Genomic DNA, 24,597 nt, shown 5'->3' with positions numbered 1-24,597 from the left:
CTCCTAACAGATCCTGATGGGAAAGATAATGATGATGTTTTCCGTATAGCCCCACATCTCCAAGCAGATCTAGGGTGGAGGATCATAACACTTTCAGACTGTCCATCTCACCCAACATCTGCTTGGAGATTAAAAACCCCCATAGATTGACTACCTGATCTACAAGCAGATGTTAGGATGTTTTCTAACTGCCATGTGCTTTTGTGTGTCAGGAAAAAGTTTACATTTAGCACAGTATGATAATATGGTATAAAGTCCCTATTAATTCACTGAACACATTGTAATCAACAGAAGTGAGATCAATGATCAAAGGATGTTTATATATTGATGTTCTGAAAATGTATTTTGAAATGTTGAATATCTTATTTACAAATTGTAGCTTTACAACAACCATCCATCAACTAAGCTTGCAACGGATGTTTTAAACATAAAGGTTTTATGCACAAGGTAACTCACTCAAGCAACTGGATAGATTTAGGAAACGGTAAGACTGTTACCCTGCATATCTTATTACCTGGATGTCCAACCTTCATCAACATTGAAAAGTTGTCTGTTATTTACTGTTCATAAAATCAACTACAGGAAGAAACACAGGCATATCATCACCTTATTCTAATGTAGAATATAACAATGTCTCTTGTAAGGTGATCTGACTTACACTAAATATCGTCAATTTAATACCTTGTCATGATCTTTTATTTGCTGGAAGACTTGTCTACTAATGTCACATCTATTAAAGCTGAGTTATTCAACGATAGTGACAACACAGCAGTTCACACACTTCCAAGTAGTGTTACCTCTTATCAAATCAGCAAAAATATACTGATCACCACAAATACTTAAAGTTTCATTTTCAAGTCAAAGTACTGTACAGTTTATTACAAATGGGCTGATCCTTAAGGACCTCCTGATATTTTCACTATCGGCAGTTTCACTGCCAGATAGTCATAAACTGATGATTATGAGAAGTATACATCTTTTTTAACCCTGCAATAACAGGTTTAAAGCTCCTGCATCATGACCATCAAAAATTGGTCATCTGTCCACCTCGGAGCCCAATCTTCCTTGGCATGAGGTAGACAATTTCTTAGAAAATCACCCTGTAGAATGTTGAGAGCATTCCTAGCATCTCCAGTAGCATGGGGACGGAGTTAGCCTGGGTAAAATCCTGCTCCTAATGGCCTGTTCCAAGAGGGAGATGGTCCGTACAGCCTGCAGCGAGAGATTGCGTAACACAGGATACGAGAAGAGGGGGGACGGAAAGCTGACTGACAAGTTAACAGCTTTGCCACAGTCAAGTGGCTAGCAATGTTATGCCAGTAGCTTACTCCTCGCTTGCTCTCATATACCACAGTTACCATGTTCAATCATCACCCTTTCTGTAATCTCCAAGCAGATGGAGAAGAAAATCGTGAATGATTTCTCACTGGCCAGACAGTTGGGGTAGTAGTGGCAGTGTCAGAGATGTTTTACTCCAACATCTGCTTGGTGATTACCCATCCTGCACTGCCATTGGCGCATCCTCGTTCTTTGGGGTTTCAGCGGGGGTGAGGGCCGCGGCGGACCGTGGCGTGTTCTGCGGAAAGGTCCCGGTTGCCCTGGAGACGCGAGACGACCTTCCAGTGACATTGGTGGCGGTGCGGTCGTCGCGGAAGAGACCCAGCGGTGAGCTGTGATGTCGACTGGTCGTGGCCGTCTCTCCCGTGGCGGTGTCGGCGCCCATGCTCAGGATGGTGAGGGGACGAGCTGCGGATCACAAGGTATTGTATTTGGTCATTTTTACACAGCAATTGTAGTTACTGATCCGTTTGTTCGTTCGGACCCTTATAATGCCTAGTGGCACATTGTGTTGCTTCAGTAGCAGGGTACAGTCAAACCTGGATTCAGCGACCACTCAAGGGACTGAGGAAAAATTGTTGCTGAAGACAGGTGGTTGCTCAGGACTGGGTGGGATTTACTATCTAAAAATGGACGGAACTGTTTTAATGTGGATTGTTACTGGAGGTGTTTGCCTGCGCCAGGTGGTTGCCTGACCAGGTTTGACTGTGTATTTCTACAGAGAGGGGTTGTAGTCCTTCCCCTTTATCTTGAACTTATCATGAATGGCAAGGTTACATTACACAAAAGAAACATTAAAGTTAAAATCCTCCCAACACCATTTGGTGTGTAGGGGTGGTGGACATCTCTGTTTCTATAGCCCTTGGGCCACACAGGCCACTAGAGTAGGGGGCTAGTCCACTGTCGATCGCGCTCAACTAAGCAGACCCACACTCTTTGTCCTAAGTGCTAAGTGCTGAGCAGGGAAAGCAGTAATTGTACCATTTCTCAATGCAAACATGTAGAAGTTAGATGATGACAGTGGACTCACCGTGCGGTGGCTGCTCCTTGATGCTGGACAGGTAAGTTATGCTGTCTTTGGCAGTTATGAAGTTTGGTTTTTCTCTGGGAAAGGCAAAAGTGTTCAACTTAATACAGTACACTTCATCAAATTCTCTTGGACATTGTTTGTTCTGGATGTTAAAAGATGTGTAAAACGTGTTATGTGCACGTGTATGTGTAAAATAATTATGATAGACCCGAATCCCAAAGCCCTGCCCACCTCCATCAAAATGTAGAAATACAAAATAAAAACATAAAAGTGCAAATATGTAACCGACATGCGGCCACTCTCTCATTGGTCAAACCTCCAATTGCCATCATTGATTGAACTGCTAATTGTGATGGATAGACAGGATCATTAGTCTATTTCATGTACTACAAACTCTAAATACTGCAAACTTTCAAAAATAATGCACTTGAATCACATATACATGTAGAATACTGTAAATGCATTTAAGTTTGCGTGGCTTTATTTCGAGGTAGGGAGAAAATGGACTGTTCACGGTGGTTTTAAGTTCGTGTTTGAAACAATAGTAGCGCTACAGTCATAGGTGGGCAAAAAGTTTTGTGGTCGTTGAAGTACACGTACGCTGAAGAGTTCACCGTGAAAACAGCGAACATAAAACCACTGCAAACATTTCTGCATTTACAGTATCTTGTTTTCATGTAGCAAAATCAGCAGAAATGCCCGTTTGCTTACGGTATAGGTGGGAGTCCAATGCGCTTGCAGTGGTGCCAGCCCTCCAGGAAGGAGGGCGATATCTTCCCGGACCTGGTGTGGTACAGGAGAACCTTCACCAGGTAAGGCTGCTCACGGCATCTGGGAACGGACACAACAGACATGGAGATGAAGAAGAACTTGCACGGCAGTTATTAAACATAATACAAAATAGAGGTATAGAATAAAACTTAACATCCTGAATACTAGTAATACAATAAGATCAAGGGTTTTGGTATTTTTTCTAATGACACAGCAGTCTTTTATATATTTACCTACTTTTGCAATGGGGGGGGTCGTTGCATCTAAAGATATATTCAATTCTGTCTGTAGCATCGAAACTGTGTGATGGACACCCCAAAAAAGGTACTAGGAAATCTATGATAGTATAATACTGTATGACTTTTTGATACTGTACAATGAAGTTCGATAAAAGATGTCAGATTTGCCCTGTACAGTTGACTTTATAGACATATCATAAAACAACAGCTGTTGTAAATTCAGGTGACCCTACTACATAATGTACTTTGGTGAATATATGAAGATCTCATGTAATATTTCTGTTTGAAGATAGCAAATCTAGAGACACAGAAATTTCAAACAAAACAGATGTTAGGGGAACAACCTTAACTAAAATTAGGTCTCACTCTACCACGTACCATTGAGGAGCCCATAAAAGACTCTGGACCGTGGTTCTGTTAGAGGGCCTGCATGCTTTTTTCTGCAAGGCCTAGTCTGCAATTCTAATTGTTCATGAAGCGTAATCGGTTGCTTTAATTCTACATAGCACATTATTTCTTATCCCTAACCTTCTCCCTACTGCCTAACTCTATAACCAATAGGGACTTGGGTGCCAAACAGGTACTTCAGAGTGCTAAAGGTTAATTGATACGTAAGTTAAGAGTTCTTAATCCAATGGACTTTCGTTCCCCAAAACCTTTCACAATTATAAAGTCAATTTACCATTAAGTGCTGCCAGCCCTCCTGAGTTTACCGTTGAATATTGCTGGCCTTCCTAGATCCCCCCATGCAATCCCTTTGCTTGTGGTATATATATGTACTATGATGTAGCATTGTTATCTTGTAAACATTATAAGAACATGCATAAATTATCGTTGCTCGTCGGCGATGCGGCCAGCCTGCTGGGGTAATAATCGCTGACTTCCTGACTTATATCGCGACTTTTCTCGAGAGAAAACCTAAATAAAGTGTGCACCCCGACTTTGGCTTTGACCTGAAGCCTCATCTTGAAGGTTGAAATTTCAAAAAAGTGCGTCCTTTATTAGAAGAAATAACTTGCTTACACCTTACCTTCGTAGCAGCTGCCTCTCTGCAGTGTGGTCGAAAGTGAGATATCCCAGCGCGACCGCGGCACAGTACCGAACCTGCTCTGTCTGTGACATCATCAGGCGACACAGAAGTTCCACACCATTGATGGACACTATGGCCGCCGGAACTCCTGTATACATCAAAATAAACAAAAAATCAAGACCATTGTTGCATGAAAGTTCATCTGTGTTGTTAAACGAGTAAGGTTATCTGTGGTTGGGAGATGATCGGCGAGGATGCATACAGGTCTTTGTCCATGTCAGCTACCCTGGGTACCAGCCCACCCAAACTCTGAAATACCTATCGTGTCCCCACACAATTGATTGGAGGTCTGGCATCCAGGCCAGTGTTAGCTGGCTACGAATTTTGACACATTAAACTCAGGAAAGTTACCTATTGTGATCAGAGGAGTGAACTGGAGCTAGAATTGGATGGATTCCAGGCTACTCCCAACCCTGAGCGCCGACCTTGGTTGGGGAGAGGTTGGGAGCAAAGTCATGGGAATGTGTGACAGGAGCTTCAAGAGAAAACAAACTCCTTTGAGAAATATGCTTTTGCCAGAATGCTAGTCTCTTTGCACCATGACACCTACGTGCACCATGACACCTATGTGAAAGGGTTAAGTGACAGGAACAAATACTATATGAGTTGGCCCGCGACCAAGAGCAAACACTCTTTTGTGTGATGTCGTTGAAGCCTGCTGCAGCTTTGTCGCCCATATGTAAATTTGTCTTAATACCGCTGTAACTTCGCTCTACACAAGCTCAAAACATTTTTCCTAGGACACCATTTGTAGTTTCATACCATTGACTGCCAAAACTCTTTTGTATGATGTTGTTGTACAACTACAGGTGGCAAGCTTTGAAACCTAAATGCATATTGATCTTACTGGTACATGTAGTTGGCAACTTGTCACTTCACAAGCTTAATTGTGTCACATTTTTGGTACTTTTTTTCTCAACAGACTCCGATCAGGATGACTTATAGTGTGTTAGGGTGGTCCCCATTTACAAATGCTGACAAGTGAACGACAATAGGTCACCCAAGGTCCCTTCAACGTAGACCTCAATATAAACGCATTCGCAAATGCAATTAAAGAGGCGGAGAAAAAGTTATAGGCCATGACTATATCTTTAGATTAGAGCTGATATTTCTTCCATTGGGTTCAACATTTTGCTCTGTCTGCACAATTGGAAAAATTGGACAACATTGGGTAGCACTATGTTACCTGCTCTGGTATGTGCGAGTCTTGCCAGACAGTCGCAGGTCAGGGCCTGTATCTGCTCCTTCTGGGAGAACTCCAGCAGGTCCACCAGCAGCTTGATGCCGATGGCCGAGGAGGACGCCTGGTCCTCATCGGGGACGATCCTCGCCAAGACCACAATCTGTGGGAGAAGTGGGAAGTCAAGTTCATCATCTATTCTACAGTTACTTTAGGATTAACATCAACTCTCATGATTCTGCTGGGTACCCTTTGACCACAACATTAAAGAAATGCTGTTATCAAAGTGTTAACAAGATGATGTATTGAACACCTGGATATCCAAAGTGTGCAAATTGCAAATTTTCCTATGATAGAATAGGAATACTTATGACAGATGCTGCATTTGTAAGCATCTTAAAACTCATGTACAAGAAAAAAACACTTTCAATATTAAAGGACTTGTTAACATCATTTTTTTAATGCGACAGCTTTAGAGTGCCAAGTGGAATCATGAGAGTTGACATTATCAACTTTCAAAATTGAAATATGGCACATTGAATGGTCTGTAAAGCATATTTAAAGTAGTTTTGAAATGTGATGCATGTACCTGTACAATGCAAATCAAGCACATATGTCATAACTCACCTGGAATGCGCCTGAGCACCTGAACTGCTCGTCTTTAGACTCGAGGAAGGACAGGAAGTTGTGCATGCGCACGCCCCCAGACTCCGCTATCTCCCGCTGCTGCGCAACATTGTTGAAGGCAAAAGCCGCCAGAGCCTCGCCTGCGAGCAACTTCACCTCCTCGTTCTCTGAGTACAGCAACCTCAGGATGTGGATGAAGCTGAAGTCCAGGTTCTCTGCAATGTGGTCTTCATTTTCCTTGTTTGCTGCAAAATATCATCATTCATGTATTCATTCATTTATACAAGGAAAAAACACACTCAGGTAACAAGCCTGTTTTTCAGGTATCCCTGATATCAAATTCTAAAATTACTACTAGCACTTATTACATACTAGTAATAATCAACATAATTAATCAATTGCAATGTTCTGTATTAGAGTTTTCAATGTAAAATGCTCCAGAAGTTGGTGTCCTCAAACAAAACATTGGAACAACATCAATTCTAACATCCGAATGTGGGTTTGCATTTTTCCACAGTGGAGCAGTCTCAAAGCATGCAAACTTGCGATCCAAATGTGCTATGGAAGCTCATGGGATACTGTAACAAAATCAGATCAGTCCAAAACACCTGTATCGAATGTTATCACAGCCCAGGTAGAACATAATGTGATATGCAATACAGCAGATGTACAATGCACTAAATAGTTGAAACCAGGATTTTAAAAAACGAAACCCCTTGGGCCTGCTTCAGTACCAAGGACAGGTGCCATCTAAATGCCAAATATCATCAAAATCCATCCAGCATTCCCTGGTTCTGCCTCACTCCCTTGAGTTAAGCTGACCAATAATATGCTGAAACACAGCAGACATACATACACACACACACACACACACAATTAAAAAAATACCTCCATTTTTCATTGAGGTAAAAGAGGCTACTGAACTTCCAAGACCACCTACCTAATGCAATACACGCCAGGGTGAGGGCTGCCTGCACCTGGATGAGTTCGTTCCTGGAGTTGACCATCAGGGCGATCAGAGACTTGATCCCTCTCGCCTGCTGGACTGTCGCCTGGTTCTTCGCGTGGGGCACGTAACCCGTCCCCACGCAGAGATGGCGTATAGCGTTCATCGCGCATGCAACAATGTATTCCTTGTCCGATTTCAGCAGTCTGACCAGCGGCTGGACACCGTTCGCATGGCCAATTAGCGTCGCTTTACTGTGCGGCCCCTGCGCGAGTACCGCTAGCCCCTCCGAGCCAATGTAGTGCAGTGTTTCAGACAGGGATGTGACGAACTCGATCAGAAGGGGAACTCCCATCATTCCCGCCATTGATCGTCTCTCGCTCAAATCCTCTCCCGCAAGGGCCCACAGTGCCATGGCAGACATCTCTTGAACATCCGGTGCGCGCGTTCTCTTTAACAGCTGAATCAACGGCATGACCGCTCCCTCCTCTAGGATAGCCTTCTGTGCGAAGTCATTGCCATCAGCTAAGCAGTACAAGGCTTCAATGGCACTCAGCTGTATGTCTTTATTTCTTACCCTCACGAGCATGATCAGAGGGGAAGCTCCGTACTCGTTGACATACCTCTCTTGGTTGTTCTTGTCCCCTCTGACCATTTTACCAATAGCCATGGTTAGCGACAGCACCAAGGCTTTGGACGTACAGTCTTCGAACAAGTTCACGAGGGTGGAAAAGAGTCCTGGGGTGCCTCCGACGGTCGTTCTATGCTCAGGATCCGACTCCGCAATGTTTCCCAACGCGTCAATGGCTTGGACGAAGATGTCGTTGTCATTGATTATTTGGCACACTTTGACCATAGCCGGGATGGCACCGTTTGTAACAACCGGGTCGGCGTACTGCTTATCCTTACACAGCTCCTTTAGCACAACGAGGAGAGGAAGCAGCAACCCTTTGTTTTCCGTCTTTAAGAGTTTGACGGAAGGTGGGATGCCCCCTCCCTTTAATACCTGCTGCTTTACCCGATCATTTTCGATGATGTTCACCAGGACATTGAAAGCTTGAACCTTTGCCTCCTCCCCGACAAAGCCTGTGATCACCTTGACGATTGCAAGCACGCCGTCGGAGTCGACGAAGGGTTCGAGGTTGGGGTTGGGCCCATCTTGTGTTGCTGTTGTCAGAATCCTCAACACCTGGAGAGTTTGGGAACAGGTGCATAATTGAAATTATGTCTGATGACATCAACAAGAACAACTTTGGCAAGACCTTCGTGTAACATTAAACTCTGATAATTCCGTCGGGTAAACCATAAAATCGCCACATGAAAAAAGTTTAATTCAAAGAGATCTACAAAATGCAGCTTCAGTATGGTATGCACACTTCAGATATCCGCAGGTGTTTAAGATATTCTTGATGAAAAAGATCCATTATATTCTTTGCTCTTTGATATTATGGTGCTGGTATCATATTAAGTGTTGTGTCAATGTTTGCAATATTCCCCGTGCCATGTAAACATTTCTTATCGACAAATGAAAAACCACTTTAAAAAACTTTACTGCTTCCCAACAGCCTAATGTTTATTTACACGGTAGCCTCCGTTATGGTAACCTAACAATAAATGTGCCCGCTGTGTACCATAATTAAGTTTCAGTGCCCTACTTACATCACAAATCAATGTTGAGCCTGACAACGGGTAAGAGGTTCAAAGTGCAACACCTACTGATAAGATGTATTCTAAAGCCAACAATGCCATATGCCAACGCTTCTGGCAAGTTGTAGCAGAAAACAACTGGTCTTTGAGTCTTTAAACTTTCCAACCCAAAAATGTTGTCTGTAGACTTCCTTGAAACACTGCTTAGACATGGGCCATCATGGTTAATGCTTGCTTTGTTTTTCAATAAATCCAGCAACATGAAATCAAGGGCTGTCTCCAGGACCCCTCCCTCTGTCCTGGGAAGAAAACTTGCCCGGCAGGATGGAAACAAATTTTCCCCCATCCGTCCAAAAGATCTGAACTTCATGACAAGAAATTGATGAAAATGTATTTTCATACGCTTAAAGCAACAGATTCAACAACCAAAATTGGGCTCCCAAACATTGAGTGGGATGGACAAAAAATGTAAAGCCAGAGACAATCAACATAATTGCGTCAACCTGTCACCCTCTGAGATATAAATCTACCCGCTTTGACAGGTATAACCTATAATTACACCTGATAACCATCTATTCACCTCTGCAGACTGGACTGGCTCAAGTAATTTAAAGACTCCTGGCTCACAACAAAGAAAACCCTTTGAGCTTTATACTCGTATAGATTACACTGACTGCTGTATAGCTGTAGCTGGATTACTCTCTACCTTTGTGTGTCACATTATCCATCTCTCCTTTGGGACTTAAAAGGGTGTCTGCTACACACAACAAAACAACCTCAGGCCTAGTATTACCAAGATACCTTTAGTTGGGATATGCAAGATACCCTTTTTAGATAAGGGCATGCGAATAGATGGGACATTGTCTGAGTGTTCTATATGCAGGATCATTAAAAGCTATCAACAGCATGCAGCAAGAACACAAAACATTGAAATGGCAAGTTACCGGCTCATTCTAAGCAGAGCAATTACTCGGCAAATAGTTGTCCCTAAAAGTGGGTAAGCTTTTCCTTAGTTTTCTCCAATAAAGTTGGAATTGGGCAGATCTTAAATGCTCTGAAATTGTAAAACCATCGCAGTTTCCACATTTTCACTTGGTAATGTTCTAAACTTTCGAAGCAATCTAACATTAGCTAACTTAATTCCCCTTAAGACTGGTACATTGAAAACAATGTTATCGAGGCCTAAATCCCAAGAATCTTTGTGCATACCTCAGGGATCACTTATGCTGCATGTTAGTAGATCTCCTTAAATTCACTTTTATTTTCATGTGGCGGTCTAAGTGTACACTAAGGAATTACGAAAGTAGATGGTACCCGATTTGATCCCCATCAAAATCTTATAAAATCAAAGACATTGACATCTTATTTACCTTCCCAGCAGCCTCTGCCTCATCATCCTCTGATGACGACAGGAACTTGATGAGGTTTTTCCAGACGGGCAGTTTGGGGTTGTCCAACTTGATGAAATATTCCAGGGTTTCTACAAAGTTCTTTGTCGCAGCGATCTCAACTACACCATGGTTCCGGTTGTCCTTGTAGTCTATCTGTGAACCTAGGAGAGAAAAAAGTTGGTTCAATCATCCGTATCAACCTGTTGATATTTTCATTTCCATATGGGTATCAGAACATTGGGGTGTTGGGACATAGGGCTTTCGAAACATAGGGCTGTCGGAACAGAGGGCTGTGTTGACATCACACGTGCGTAATCACGTGTCCACAGCACTTGGGCCAAATTGCTGATTAAAGAAGAAGACCGAGTGATTCGGTCGAAAATTCCGGTGAAGGAAATTTTTTGAGTTGGTGAACACTTCATTTCTCATCACGTATTTTACCAACTCAGATGAACTTTCATGCTGAAACATAGGTACATAGGATTGTCGAAATGTAGGGATGTCAGAACATTGGAGCATCAGAACATAGTTGTGTTACCAATTTTTCAAGGCTGCCCCCAAGAAAGACACCCTGAAACCTACCCAGGTCCAAGAGTTTCTGTATCATCTCGATGTTTCCGGACATGGTGGCGCAGAGCAGCGGCGTGGAGTGGAGGTTATCCTGGGTGGTGAACTCCAGTTGGTCCTCCATCGCCGTGACGAAGCGCTCCACCGACTTGACGTAGCCGTTGAAGGCCGCATGGTGGACATGGCCCCACCCCTGTTCATCCACCTCATTCATGGTTCACAGGTGGTTTGGAAATCCCTCAGCTTACAAGTTTTAGGACAGTCCATCTTTGGATGATCAACATGATTTATCTGAAAAGCAAGCAAACCGGAATGATCAGTTATATCATCTGTCGACAATCTTTCACATAATCTTCCCGCTGGAAGTTCAAACTCATTGACTCTACCTTGTATTTGTGAAATTACCGGTAATCAGAAAAAAGCTAGCGTCAACTATCATAATCCTGCTGAGGAACCTGAAACCGCTATATTGAAAAAAGGGAATTTAAAGACATCACAGCATCAAATCCCTGAGATATGCACACTTAAGATATCCAGGTGTTCAATACATTTTTGAGAGGGTCTCGAAAACATAGTTTTTGATGCGGCGGTCTTAGGGAACCCAGCGGAATAATGAGAGCTAGCATCAACTTTCTTTTGATACTTTTACAACAACTACCAAGGTACACATTCTAATTTGTAAATGCATAGCTGCCATTACCCAGCAAAGTGTGCCAAGCATATAACTATGAAGAAACATCCTTGACCTAATGATTACTAATATGTGTTGCAACCCTCACATTAAACATAAACACTTCTGTTTAAGATTTTTTGGTGCAAAAGTATTGTTTAAATACCATGAAGAAGTTTTAAAGGAACGTTTCTTTACCTAACGTGTGTCATACAGATCCATCAGCTACAAAACTGGCCCAAACTGGTGGGAAAACATTTCAAACAAAAGTTTTGCACATGACTCCAAGCTATCGGGTATCTACACAAACACAAATACCGCTGCACATACACGAACAAAAGACTTTTTTCACACATGGTAGCAACATAGCCAGAAGGGCCAACTAGAAGTCACTGCATATGTACAAAACAGACTATAGGGACGTCTTTTGTGGTGTGCACGTTTTTTATGCATCAACAGGTAGTTGCTTTGTCATGGTTAGTTGCTCATTACATGCAATTAGGTGCTCAATCTCGCCCTACATTCTCGGACGATTGTGCCCTGATACCTGTGGCACACCGAAGGTTGGATTCCAGCCCTTTGTGGGGGACGTTTAGTGTAAAGACATTGATTCCTTCGCATAAAGAGAGCCACACCTTGAAAATCTTACAAACCTGAACTCTGGTCAAGACCTTAACTAGTGTCGTGCTTATACCATGCAACATGTTTGTGATGACCATGGAAAATGCACATTAGTATGTTAATTACGTCATACGTTTCCTGTTAAACAAAAAAAGTTGTACCAAATCATCACAGGTTCTTGTTGCTGTTCATCTATCTCCTAAAATCACATTGGAAGACTATCCAAAAAGTTCACTTTGACAAATTGGGGCACTGTTAAAAGACTGAACAACATTTTCGAAAGGTTCTGGCTCTAACCCATTGATGCCAAAACTAGAAGTAATAATTCATCACAATCTTTCATGTGAACATAAAATTATTTCCAAATTGGACTATTTTGTACACAGAACTGCAAGCTCACTGTTTGTGGAGAAACCTATTAGGCCAAGTTCTTTAATCTCCAGTGGCACTAAGGGTTATTTAATGTGGGCCAGCTAAGCAAACCTTCTTCAGAAAACTGTCGGACTGGAAAAAAACAAGCAGCGAGAACTATGGGATCAGTTTTATTTGTTCAAGTTAAGAATGAGTACTCAATGGTCAAGAGTGGCAATGCAGGTGTTGTCCCTTAATGGTTCTTTAACTGGTACAACACAAAACTGTTTCCACATGTTAAAACTGTATTGTTGATTTGACTTAAATGAGATTAGAACTGTACTGTTGATTTAATTTGAAAATAAGACTCATTCTTATCATTTGGAGACAGTCAATTTGCATGTTGTCTTCTAGTATAGCATCAGTACATGTTTGTTTTGTTTAAACAGCAACCTATTATTTGACAGTTACTGGGTAGGCCAAGTTATCTAATTAGGCACACAGTAAACACATTGCCTTGCATGTTTTCCTGAACTATGAAGAAAAGTCACCCTGTGAATAATTTTGGTTATCCAATAGATGTTACATGGCAAAATGGTCTTGTGGTTAGAGTTGTTCTTACTTAGAATCTAAAGGTTCTGTTTTCAAATCCCTAGCAGGCCCCTATGTTGTACCCTTGGGAAATGCACTTTACACCTATTTTTTCTCACTTGATTCAGGTAAAAATGAGTACCTAGCTTCAGCTAAGGACATCCTTTAGAGGAGGGCCACACCTCAAGCACTTTAAAGAACCCACTACACTTATCAATAAGAGTAGGGATCCTTCTCGGTGTGAGCGGATCAAACCTTGCAGTCCAGTTTAATGCAACTTGTACTTACTATACATAACTGGTGTGTTACGCCTAAAGGTGGTTTACCGGTTATGCAAAACAAACATTATGTATGAAAGAACAAAGTACTCGCTATCTCAAAATAATGATTTAATGTGGAAATTTTGTATATCACACCTTCACAGACAATCAGGTAATGTTGTAGATCTATAGATGTTTTCCAAAAAACAACAGAATCTGAAAGCTTAGATGGAAAACAATCAATATTATCCTGTGTGACACAATTTTATCTACACTTGTTGGCCTTTCTGAGCAGCATTATTAATTGATGTTAAAAGCTTCTAGCCATTTTACTTCTATCAGCATAATGCTCAAGCTTATTGGGAGCTAGAACAGCATTTACACCTGACTTAAAAATGTGTCAAGCATCATTTCCTTGAATTCATTTTAAAGAAGAAATTGGCAAATCCATAAAAAGCCTCAGCTGATCTAAAAGACTTGCAGTTACACAGAACTGGAACCAAATACTGGAAAAACTAGAGGCTCAGCGAATGTGATTCTTTTCGAGTGAAAACTAATTAAATGAGTGCGTCTCAAACTAGAATTATTATGTTAACGTTAATCCCTGTGCCAACAGTGCAAAGTGTCTATCTATTTGTAGCATCTTCCTGTTATATTTGCTGAGTACCATCATTTCAACGTAATGATGTTTTCATAAACTGTGAATAGAAACAGGACAACATGTTTACTCCACAAACGAGAAGTGACGGCAAATCTAAGACTTTCCCACTCCTTTACGTTAACCTCACTCTTCTTATAAAGGTATGCAGGACAGGTGCAACACGGGGTTGAAACTCGCCGCACAATAGCCTAGTCATGACTGTCTTGAATTATTCAGGCTAAAATTACATGCCAAAAGTAGAAAGACCAACACGCTACCGCGTACACCGCAACAGCCACATCAGTTACAACGTGTAAGGCGACTTTCCTGAACACACACGCGGAAAGTTCGCGGTCTAAAGTTGCTCTAGACTTGTCTGTCTCACCTGTTGCTCTTCTAGATCGCTCGGAACGCTCTGTGGGTCCCTCAGGTCCCTTCCATGGCGGAGTTCTTTGGCCCTAGCAACTCGTGTCGGCGGGTCCGGTGACTACGCTAGCCCGGTTACCAGACTGTAAACCCCGGAAACAAAACACCAAACCAAACACCGCACATCATGCATGGCAATACGTTTCCTTAGGGCGTGCCATTCTGCGGGGGAAACTAATAGTCTTTCTTTCTTTTTTGTCAAAGTTTGATATGACTTATACGTAAATATGTTTGTTAACTATTTTTTACGACTACAAAACAATGCTAATCTTTGTTGCAGAGCAGTTGTGTGGCGTTCAATATGTTACAAACGACAACCACCTGTTGCTTTTTCAGACGCGCACCCCTATTTTCCAGTATGGCCGAGTCCCAAGGTGAAACGCCACCATTTGTGGACAAACCTGTCAGCCACTTTTGTGAAGTGGTCACCTACGGACAAACCACTTCTCGGGACCCGTGTTGAATGTAGTTCTTCAGCAGAAGGGCTCTACATACAGGACCAGACAAGCTTGTACATAATCTCCCGTGTGTGTTTTGGGGGAGGGTTAGTTTCAGGGCTGGCGTAACTCTTTCGCAACCGTCAGGCTAAAGCGATCGGATCCGCTTAGAGATTGTAAACATGAATCGACTGTTGCCAGGGAGAGGGTGACAAAAATGTCGCCCGAAGACAATCTCTCTGGTTTACGTTTAGTCTCTACCAACCTAGGCTGGCTATAGGTAGAATAATTTTGCCAGGGGGGTTTGGCCACCACAGGGTTTCATTGAGGCACAGTTCGGAGGTGGAAATTGAATGTTTAAACTTCCCGCAGACTGACTCTTCTAGCCAGCTACCCCCCCCCCCTTGCCAAATATCTACACACGCGCAGAAGGCCTGGTGGAGGCTGCTGTACGTTACTACAGTTACGGTCAGGTGGTTGGTTCTGTGTTGCAGTGTGATTTTCAACGTTTTTGATGGCGGTTTTACTGGTTACATGCGGTAACTAAGGAATTCAGACTCGCGAGCTGAGTCGTTTTAAAGTGTTTTGATAATCGCATTAAAATCGCCGACTTGTCTGTCTCTTACTCGTCCAGGCGAGTCAGCTATAATCCCAGCTCGATCGACTGTCTGGAGGCTAAGAAAACCAAAGGTGTAATGTAAGCGTACGTTTTACTAGATGTATAAATACATGAATCAAATATAAATTGTAGTCTTAGTCGTCCACTGCTTCCAAAAAAGAAGTCAAACCCAAAAAGCTTAGATTGTATTCCGTAGCAGGTCTTAGAATAGTCACTTGTTCCACTTGTCACCACTGTGAACTTGCACTGTCTGTACACCTTTTCTATGCACAGCTACGGTGCCCAAAATCAACGTGCATCATCTCACGCATACTAGTGCTAGCAGACGACATGACTAAGTACATACAAATGCATGTCTTGAGTTATAGCTGCAAAGACACAAACACAACCAACCGGAATACCCCCCCCCCCCCAAGAAGGTGAATCTTCTTCAAGGTGGTGACACTGATAACGTTAGTAATGGGGGAGTTTAACAAATTTCTACGTGACGGGTATGTGTCAGCTGTTTAAGCTATCGACTCCGACGCACTTTTTTCATTTTTTTCACCGTTTTTATTTACAGAAAGGGCCTTGAATATGTTATGTTGAATAGTAGTTGCCCTCATCATGGGCATCCCACGCATAACATAATGTATGATAGTTTTTTAAAAGCACGTGAATGGATTCCTCCCGTTATAGCGTAATTGGGCACATTTAGTCACATTTGATATTTTTGTGCTATAATGTCAGGTGTACACATTTCTTACAAACACATTGATGAGACCAATGCCTATGTAATGTGGAATGCCTATATATGTGGAATGTACATCATTCCGCGAGCATCTCTGTGTAAATGTTGCTGTATGGCGTCGTTGTAAAGTATTTCATAATCTTTCATGGTGTCATAAGCATCAATCTAATTTAGCAGTCTTTGAAAATACAATCCGGCACGAAAATAAACACGATGAAACAATAAATCTAAAGACCTGCGTAATATATTAGAGGATACATACTAGACGTTTATAGATTTAGTAGGACTTTAACCACGTAATATAATGCTTATCTTTGTTATATTTTGTCAGACCCTTACTACGTCTATGAAAAGCGGCCTGCAAGCCAATTTGACCTTCTCGCGAATGAATGAACAAAGTTCAACCAAATTCATTTCCTCTTCTAGGTATGAAACTAAAACATGAAAATGAAAATTTATATAGTTCATAAGTTGAAATGCATGATGTCGCGAATGTTGGTACATGTACTTGGTAGTGTACTAATCTTGCTGCGTGAATTTCACCCGTGAAAAGTGCGCATGTGCAGTCGTGGTGCATTGTGGTCTAAGTTTAAGCCCCCAAGCCATCCAGAGGCCTTAAACTTTGACCACAGATCACTGTGCACATGCGCACTTGGAACTGTGAATAAGTCTATAAACAACCACAAACTGCAAACAAAACTACAAGAACAAGCTTTTTTGCCTTCCTTACATCATCTATAAAGCATGAATAAGCTCAGAGCACTTCTTTCTTTACGTATATATTTATTTAGATCTTGTGCTCAATGACCGATATGCCATGATGTACTCTCCAAGCAGAGGTTGATCGGGAACATTGTTGTTACATTCCTTTCATATGTCTCGCCAGTCGGCCCAATCTATTGCATCAATACATTGGGCCAGCTATGAGAAAACGGGACATATGAGAAGAATGTCACAATCTTACAAATCGCTGGAGAGTACCACGAAGACCTTACGGGCCTTAGACAGGTTGTGCCTTCACATGGACAGCCTGGTCGATGGGACCCGGGTAGGCCGGGCTCTGCTGGCCAGGCGGCGGCAGGTAGGCCGGGGGAGGCCCGCCCGGCTGCTGGCCGTACCCCGCCTGGGCAGGCCCGCTCAGCTGCTGGATGTACCCGGCCTGGGGATAGGCACCGGGCATTGCTGTAAGAAAGAAAAAAAACTTTCCTGTAAGACTTTCTGCTGTAATCTATAAGATTATGAATCTGGAAGGTGTGTTTATTTTCGCAGTGATCTCCCTTGAATCATAACACCGCGAATATGGGCTTTGTACTACTGCAACACAGAATTGTTTCGAACTTCAACTTGTGCCACTGCAAAAACGTCCATTTTTCCTTCCACCGCGAAATAAAACCACTGCGCAAGCACATGAATTTGAAGTATTAGTATCTCGTAATATAAGTGTGTAAGTCGCACAATGGAGAACATCACTTTGAGTGGGGAACAGCTATTGAGATAAGATAAGCGCAACCTCAGTGTGGAAAGACGATACCATATCTAGAGACATGTTTTCTTGGTTGCCATAAATCCCTGCAGGCCCCTATTGCGGTACAAATTTGCAAAACTAGTTGCATCACAATTATGACCCCTAGCTACAAAAACGTAAACGACATCAAGAGGGCGCACAGTCACTGCATGCAATGTAACGTAACATGTATGGGACATGATCAGTTGCAGGTAGCCTCAGCTCCGGTGCCACTATAGGTCTTCCTACGCGAGTACGGATCGTAGAATTCGGCAAAAAGGGAATAATTGGCCAGGAGAGTCAGTCCACGGGTAGGTTAACATTTCCGCCTCCATTCTATTACCTTTCTAATCTCCAAGCAGATCTACACGGGAGCAAAATCGTTATGTCAGCCAGAGAAGCTCCAGTCAGCCTGACCAAGGAGGTTAAATACGGCCTGACTGAAGCTTCTCTGGCTGACATTACGATTTTGCACCCGTGTAGATCTGCTTGGAGATTATGACATTTCATCAAACCAACATATCACAGACTGACCGTGCATGCAAATGTAACCCTCTGGTGGCCAAACTCTCCTGGCAAGTGTTCTCACTCTAGACGGCGTAGTCAGTCTAGTAGAGACTAAGTTGCAGGCACAGCAGATTGCCGGAAGAGAGAGTAAATGATCGGAAATATCATAGCCTGGATACCAGACCTTTCGAGCTAGACGATAACCCCTTTTTGGCTGGGGGAGAACATCATACGCGATATAGAGTATGCACCCGGTCTCTCATGGCAGCCGATCTCTGCGAGAGATAATTAGGGGCCCGTGTGCTAACTGTGGTGGCGGGGAAAGTTTCTTCCCCGGCCGAAGGATTAGCGACTGTAGCGCGGTGGTCTGGTACCCAAGCTAGAAATAGCTAGAAGACACGCATTCCACTTTGATGTTACCTGGGTTGCTGACGGTGGGAGGCATCTGGGCGTAGGCCAGGTTGGAGGGCTGCATGACCACCACACTCGGGCCCGGCTAGAACGAGATACAGCAAAAAATCTCAGATTGTTAATTAACAGATAGAAACACTTTTAATTGTTCGGTTACCGCCACTTTATTGACAAAGGTTATACCTTGAATTTTAGAAAACTCGTGCTCTGAAAGATGTGGACATATTTTCTAAGTAATGGTTAAGTACTAGTGTAAATATTAAGACTTAGATCAATTTCAATAGTAATGATAATGTTGGTCGTATATAATGTCTTGTGATCTCAAAGCTGTGGAGTTTTTTTCTAACGGGTTTCTTTGATTGTATTGCCTACTCGATAAACCATGGCGTGACACACCAGGTTTGCTTTCAAGAGTACAAGCTGCATATCCGGACAGATTTATTTGATCCACTCACACCAGAAAGGACCCGCACTCTTTTCGATGAAAATGGTGGGTTCTTGGGTTAGTGTAAAGATTAAGATTTAGATCTATTCATGTTTTTCTGTACCTCAAAGTATATGCAAAACCAATGTAACGTTATTGACAAAGCTGTACAATTCAGCCTTTTGGGCTACCAACAGCTTTTTACTCGCTTTGTGGAATAGCAAACCAGTCTACTACTACTACTACTACTACTATTTCTACTTCTAGTACTACTACTACTACTTCTAGTACTACTACTACTACTACTGCTGCTGCTACTACTACTACTATTTCTACTTCTAGTACTACTACTACTACTTCTAGTACTACTACTACTACTACTGCTGCTGCTACTACTACTGCTATTTCTACTTCTAGTACTACTACTACTACTTCTAGTACTACTACTACTACTACTGCTGCTGCTACTACTACTACTACTACAGCCAACGCACCTGCGGGCTGCAGCAGGTACAGCCGACCACACAGCCGACGACGGAGGAGACGAAGCACAGGATCATCTCCAGCAGCCCTAGCGCCAGGCAGGTGTAGTGCAGGCCGACGGCGGCAGTGCAGTACCTTCATGAATCCGGGATAGAAATGCAATAGATTAAAACATGGCACATTACAGTCTATTAATCAGTCCTATAGGAGATTCGAATTCTCTGTCACCATGGAAACCAGCAGTCAATGCCTCTAACACCATGGTAACAGACAGTTTTCAGTCTGAGTTGGTCCATGTTAGCACATATGCACAACTTAACAGTACTAGGATGTTGCCAATTCTCCTGACATAGAGGTGTTGGCCATCTTCAAGTTTCTAGGCAATAGGGAACGGAGACTGAAGGAGATGCTTACGGATTCATACTGAACCCGAAACTGTCCTGGTCCGAGTGGACGTTGAAGTCCCAGTTCCAGTTATAGCTCGGAGTGGTGACGAAGGGGTTGTAGCCGTCGTCGTCGTTGTTGTTGAGCGCGTCCTGGACGCCCTGAACCAGATCGGACACGAAGCACGTCCCGAAGATGCTGACAGCGGCGCTGGAGACGCTGACCTGGGACAGCGCCACGAGGATGCCGATGATGCTCAGGGTCAGGAAGGCCGGGGTCTGAGGAACAGATACAGGGCAGTATGTCATCATCCCCATCCTGGCTCATTCGTCATAGACTTAGGCTATTTGACCAGCTACTGCCACGGTTGTATGTTTACGTTCAGGTGTGCGACTTCAGCTACTAGTTTGATATCAAAACGTACATTATGGCTTGGCTTGCAATCTTTTCATGAATTTGTCTGTGATTGTAACTCGTTAAGTATGCTATACTTGCCAATGTGTCACATGTCTTTTAACTTTTTTTAATGTACAGAACATGTAATTCAGCTCTTGAGTTGCCAACAAAAGTTCTTTGAATGAAAAAACATTATCATTATAGTCCACCTACCAGCGATGCGACAGAGTATGCCGCTAGAAGATTGACCTCTACAGTCACTAGATAGCACTCAAGATACGTCCGAATGATAATGAGAGGATCATTGGGAAGTATCTCGCATGCCCTCTAGTGACTGTAGATGTTAATCTTCTAGCGGCATTTTCTGCCACATCTCTAAGGCAGGTGGACTATAGGTCGATGACGGGGTTACAGTGTGTTATAGTGCATAGGTAAAACTTCCAATACAAAAGAAAATATTGAGTAATCAACCAGATCCCGTGGCGGATTGTTCATGGATATAATAGATTAAAAACTTACGAATCCGGTGGAGGCGCCTTCCCGCCCGAAGTTCCTCCCGGCCATGATGCCCATGACTCCTGTGATGACCACCTGTAGAAGCGGGACGATACCGAATGGCCTGGTCACGATTGCACAATGAAAGCATGCTTGGAGTAGTCATGCATATGTCTGAGAAAATTCAGCTGTCTTGTAAGGGATAAGGCTGTCGAAGGGCCCGTTTACATTAGTGTGTACTAGTATATCATGTTCGTCATGATGAGTTCCGTATTGACATTTTTCTGGCTTAGGTAACGTTTCCAGGGAAGAAGTTGTTTTTACTTTGACCCACCATCGGTAGCCTGGTCACCGATAAAAAAAAGGACCTTCTTCGGCTGCAAACTTTACCAATGTTGAATCTATTTTTTCTAAGTCTACAAATTGATGTATTTGTATATCAGCAAATTTTGCAGTTGGTATGTCGACCGCAGGTAACCGACACCGTCGAGCATGACCTTTACACTTTTACCAGTCCTGTACAGGAAAAAATATGTGTTCTACTCAAAATCTTTGTCTTTATTGTAATTGATATTGCTATTTGTACATCTTTATCCTACTGATTGTTTATGTATCTTACATGATGTGCGAGGGGAGCCAACTAGTAGATGTGATGTATGTTAACCGTTTTGTTTTGTGTCCCCTTCCATTCATAATAGAGAGGTCGAATAAAAAATAAAGAAATGTGTGTTGATGAAGGTTAGACATCCAGGTAATATGACCTTGTCTTAACCTACAAATCCTATTGAACCATTTGAAATTGTCTTCCCTTCATTAACATATCTATTCACAGTTTTGGCATAAAACCTAGTTCTACCAGATCCTTCTTTAGTCACTGACGAAAGATAGCGGATGCTATCTGAAATGTCTGACTGTTTCAAAATCTTATCCAGTTGCTTGAGTAATTATTTTTGACGTAAAGAAATGTGTGGATAATGTTGTCAGTAAACTTACAAACGCGCCCGCCCAGATGGGTCCACTGATGCGACTGTAGACGTCCAGTGGGAAGGCTGCTGCGGCGGCGATGCCCAGGATGGTGCTGAGGGAGCCCAGGACCACCAGGGTCACCCCCAGCCCGAACATGGCATGGCCGTTGTTCTTACACATCGCGGATAGATTCCAGCAAACCCTGTACAGGATTTTAGGTGGAGTTAGTAACAAATCAAAACAGGCAAGTAGCGTTACCGTTGGGTATCCTAAGTTCAGGCCCTTGTAGTGCCTAGTGGCACGTTGGGCAGCAAGTTTCCTTGCTGTTTAAGTAGCAGGTATATATTTACGAAGCACCTCCTCGAACACGGGACCCCCATTTTACGTCCCTTCCGAAAGACGGGTGCAGCCCTAACCGAGATGTCCTGGCCCCGACCGTGGGACTTGGTCTCCCAGTTGACAAGTATTATTGGAAACAGGGGCTCAAGACCGCCACATTGAAAATAAACGGTGAATGTTGAACTCTTGTTGAACTCTCAGTTGACTGAAGTTCGAAGAAAGATTCAAGTGGGATTCTTTCCAGCCCTCGTACCAGCTTAAACAGCTGGATCATGTCGAAGTGCATGGCCCCTTTACCTATCCTGGAACGGCAGATCTGTAAGACTTGATGGGAGCTTTGTTGCCATTTTCTGTTCTTTCTCCATCCCCTGTTGGTCCTGACGGAAGTGTGTCCCCCATACTACGGTTGCGTATTCCAAGTGCAGCCTGGCCATAGTTTTATGCAGTAGTGGGATGTCTGCAAGTCAGCCCTAACATCTGGTTAGCTTTCCTGGTTGCAGTCGCTACAATAGCATGGAAGTTGAGTTTGTTGTTCACTATGATACATAAGTCCTAATATTTCAAGGCTTCTTCTGTTTCTTGTATTTCTTGAGCCCCTTGACTCTTTTTTTTTTGCATTTGTGTTGTTCCGACCTAAGTTCCTTTCTTCTTCTGTTTCTTGTATTTCTTGTGCATTTGTGTTGTTCCGCCCTATAGCTAGATGTAACCAAGGAGCCTTGATGTAACACATTGTATTTCCCAGCGTTGGAAGGCAACTACAATTTAGTAGACCAACCTCTGTGCTGTCCTGGATGGTTCAACTTGAGGGCCAACAATTTGTAAGTTAATGTGACAATATTGGATACAGTCTGGTAGATTTGCTTGGAGACTAACTTATGTTGACACCGTCACAACTGTTGTTGCCACGATTTTTTGCTTCTGAGAAGGTCAGGTTAATTTTGATCTTCGGAAACGTTCCCCTTTCTGCTAACTAAATCTCACGGTGTCAGACCCTGTGTCTGAATGTGGTTGTCAACACTTCTGTACCTACTGTATATATATTGGACACTGTTTGTGCCCTCAAGTTGGATACTGCCTTGCCACCGATAGATTTGCTTGGAGATTAGGCGTTTTGTAAAGTTGAGTGCGCCATCATTGTTTCTGTATCTTTGTTTACGACTTTTATAAAAAAGATAGCTGGCACAGATTGTAGATTGCAAAACGACTGACTTATATTGACACCACAACTGCTGTTGTCGCGCTTCGCTGCTTCTGAGAGGGTCGGGTACATTTGTTTTGCTCTCAGTTTTCTGTTCCCTAAATCTCACTGTGTCAGACGATGATCTTGTTCATCAACCACACCCGACGCTCCTACATTTTCTACTTGCACCACATACTAGTAGGTTAGCCTCCGTTGCAGGCTCTGAACCGGCTTTTTGGGGGGCTAAATAATACACTCTTTGCAGCCAGCCCATAACTATCAGCCAACCCCGTAACTATCAGCCGGCTGATAGTTACGGGGTTGGCTGATAGTTATGGGCTGGCTGCAAAGAGTGTATTATTTAGCCCCCCAAAAAGCCGGTTCAGAGCCTGCAACGGAGGCTAAGTAGGTGTCGTTAACTTGTAAAACGTGTCAGGTAAAGTAGGGCGGCCATCTTGACTGCTGTCAACCGAATCACAACCGTCACCGTACCACACCTGTCCTTAACTTATAATTACTAACGAATAGTCGAGAAGATTACAAGGCCAAATAGTTTTCAATAAATGTCAATCAAAGGAAATTTACAGGAATGAATAACATTAGACCTATATGGATATGTATGCTTTCTGAAAGTGTGCACGCCAATGACGTATCACACCATCAGTGAAAACTGTACTAGTTCCCACTTGGACTGACAAGGACCGCCTGGCCAATGTGTCCACATTTTGGTGGCTCTTTATTTTGATTTCTCCATTGACACAATCATTAAGAATCCTGTTTATAGCAGCCACATCCCTACAGTGACCACATTTGCCTTCATGTCCCTTGATTGAGCACTGTAGACAAATTTGACTGTACGTACATGTTGCACCGTACTAGTAAGGTATATTTGAACAGCAGACCGACAATGATCATAGGTTTGGGACATATGTACATATAACTTTATCACCTGCGTCTTAAAGCACAAAGATAGCATAAGAAGAGATCATATCAAGACGTTTACCTCAAATCAGCAACTTCAGATCGTTGTGAACAAAATGTCGGCCAGTTTTAATAGTAGTTAGCCCTGCCCCTCTGGCACCAAGTACGCAGTCGATCCGGGGTCTGGGAACAACAACCGCCTCCAGCGATGTGAGGTACTGTAAGCATGCACGCAATAGCACCCGTCGGCCAATGGCTCCGGAGTACAGGTAACTCGATGCGCAGGTAAATATCCATATGCAAAACGAGGTATTGTTACCTTGTCTGGGATCGCTTAAGGTCACTGGCAAGGGGGCGGGCGGTAGATGTTATTTTGTCTGTGTTTTTTTTCTAGGGCACTATCTTTCTGTCTTCCT

The 24,597-nt window shown here is 43.0% G+C and overlaps 2 protein-coding genes across 3 annotated transcripts; both read right to left on the bottom strand.

Moving 5' to 3' along the window:
* Window positions 1-299: 299 nt before the first annotated feature.
* On the bottom strand, window positions 300-14,549 carry LOC136438914 (ankyrin and armadillo repeat-containing protein-like). The gene is made up of 10 exons (XM_066433946.1): window positions 14,345-14,549; window positions 10,842-11,117; window positions 10,239-10,420; window positions 7,216-8,410; window positions 6,276-6,520; window positions 5,655-5,811; window positions 4,409-4,556; window positions 3,080-3,199; window positions 2,369-2,442; window positions 300-1,746 (listed from the first exon to the last, which is right to left on the bottom strand). The coding sequence occupies exons 2-10, from the start codon at window positions 11,038-11,040 to the stop codon at window positions 1,493-1,495; spliced, it is 2,574 nt and encodes an 857-aa protein (XP_066290043.1). The 5' UTR covers window positions 11,041-11,117; window positions 14,345-14,549; the 3' UTR covers window positions 300-1,492.
* Window positions 14,550-16,570: 2,021 nt separating this feature from the next.
* Window positions 16,571-24,396, bottom strand: LOC136438915 (uncharacterized). 2 transcript variants are annotated; one of them, XM_066433948.1, is made up of 7 exons: window positions 24,264-24,396; window positions 21,769-21,943; window positions 20,800-20,871; window positions 19,915-20,162; window positions 19,512-19,635; window positions 18,603-18,678; window positions 16,571-17,353 (listed from the first exon to the last, which is right to left on the bottom strand). In XM_066433948.1, the coding sequence occupies exons 2-7, from the start codon at window positions 21,919-21,921 to the stop codon at window positions 17,172-17,174; spliced, it is 855 nt and encodes a 284-aa protein (XP_066290045.1). In that variant the 5' UTR covers window positions 21,922-21,943; window positions 24,264-24,396; the 3' UTR covers window positions 16,571-17,171. The 2 variants fall into 2 exon arrangements, with proteins under 2 accessions (XP_066290045.1, XP_066290046.1); XM_066433949.1 differs by having other exon boundaries at window positions 21,769-21,949; window positions 24,265-24,374.
* Window positions 24,397-24,597: the final 201 nt, after the last annotated feature.

This window comes from Branchiostoma lanceolatum, chromosome 7, assembly GCF_035083965.1.
Source record: "Branchiostoma lanceolatum isolate klBraLanc5 chromosome 7, klBraLanc5.hap2, whole genome shotgun sequence".
NCBI lineage: Eukaryota > Metazoa > Chordata > Leptocardii > Amphioxiformes > Branchiostomatidae > Branchiostoma > Branchiostoma lanceolatum.
This window is presented reverse-complemented; position numbering and strand designations above follow the sequence as displayed.

What these genes read in the sequence shown, in the direction of transcription:
- LOC136438915 (XM_066433948.1), bottom strand. Translation starts at nt 21,921, where the DNA reads ATGTGTAAGAACAACGGCCATGCCATGTTCGGGCTGGGGGTGACCCTG. An exon ending in GTACCTGCTGCAGCCCGCAG is followed by an intron (nt 18,679 to 19,511) that starts GTGCGTTGGCTG and finishes ATCTCGTTCTAG; the next exon opens with CCGGGCCCGAGTGTGGTGGT. An exon ending in TCCCACCGTCAGCAACCCAG is followed by an intron (nt 17,354 to 18,602) that starts GTAACATCAAAG and finishes TCTTTCTTACAG; the next exon opens with CAATGCCCGGTGCCTATCCC.
- LOC136438914 (XM_066433946.1), bottom strand. Translation starts at nt 11,040, where the DNA reads ATGAATGAGGTGGATGAACAGGGGTGGGGCCATGTCCACCATGCGGCC. An exon ending in ACAGAAACTCTTGGACCTGG is followed by an intron (nt 10,421 to 10,841) that starts GTAGGTTTCAGG and finishes TTTCTCTCCTAG; the next exon opens with GTTCACAGATAGACTACAAG. An exon ending in ATTGGACTCCCACCTATACC is followed by an intron (nt 2,443 to 3,079) that starts GTAAGCAAACGG and finishes TGCCTTTCCCAG; the next exon opens with AGAAAAACCAAACTTCATAA.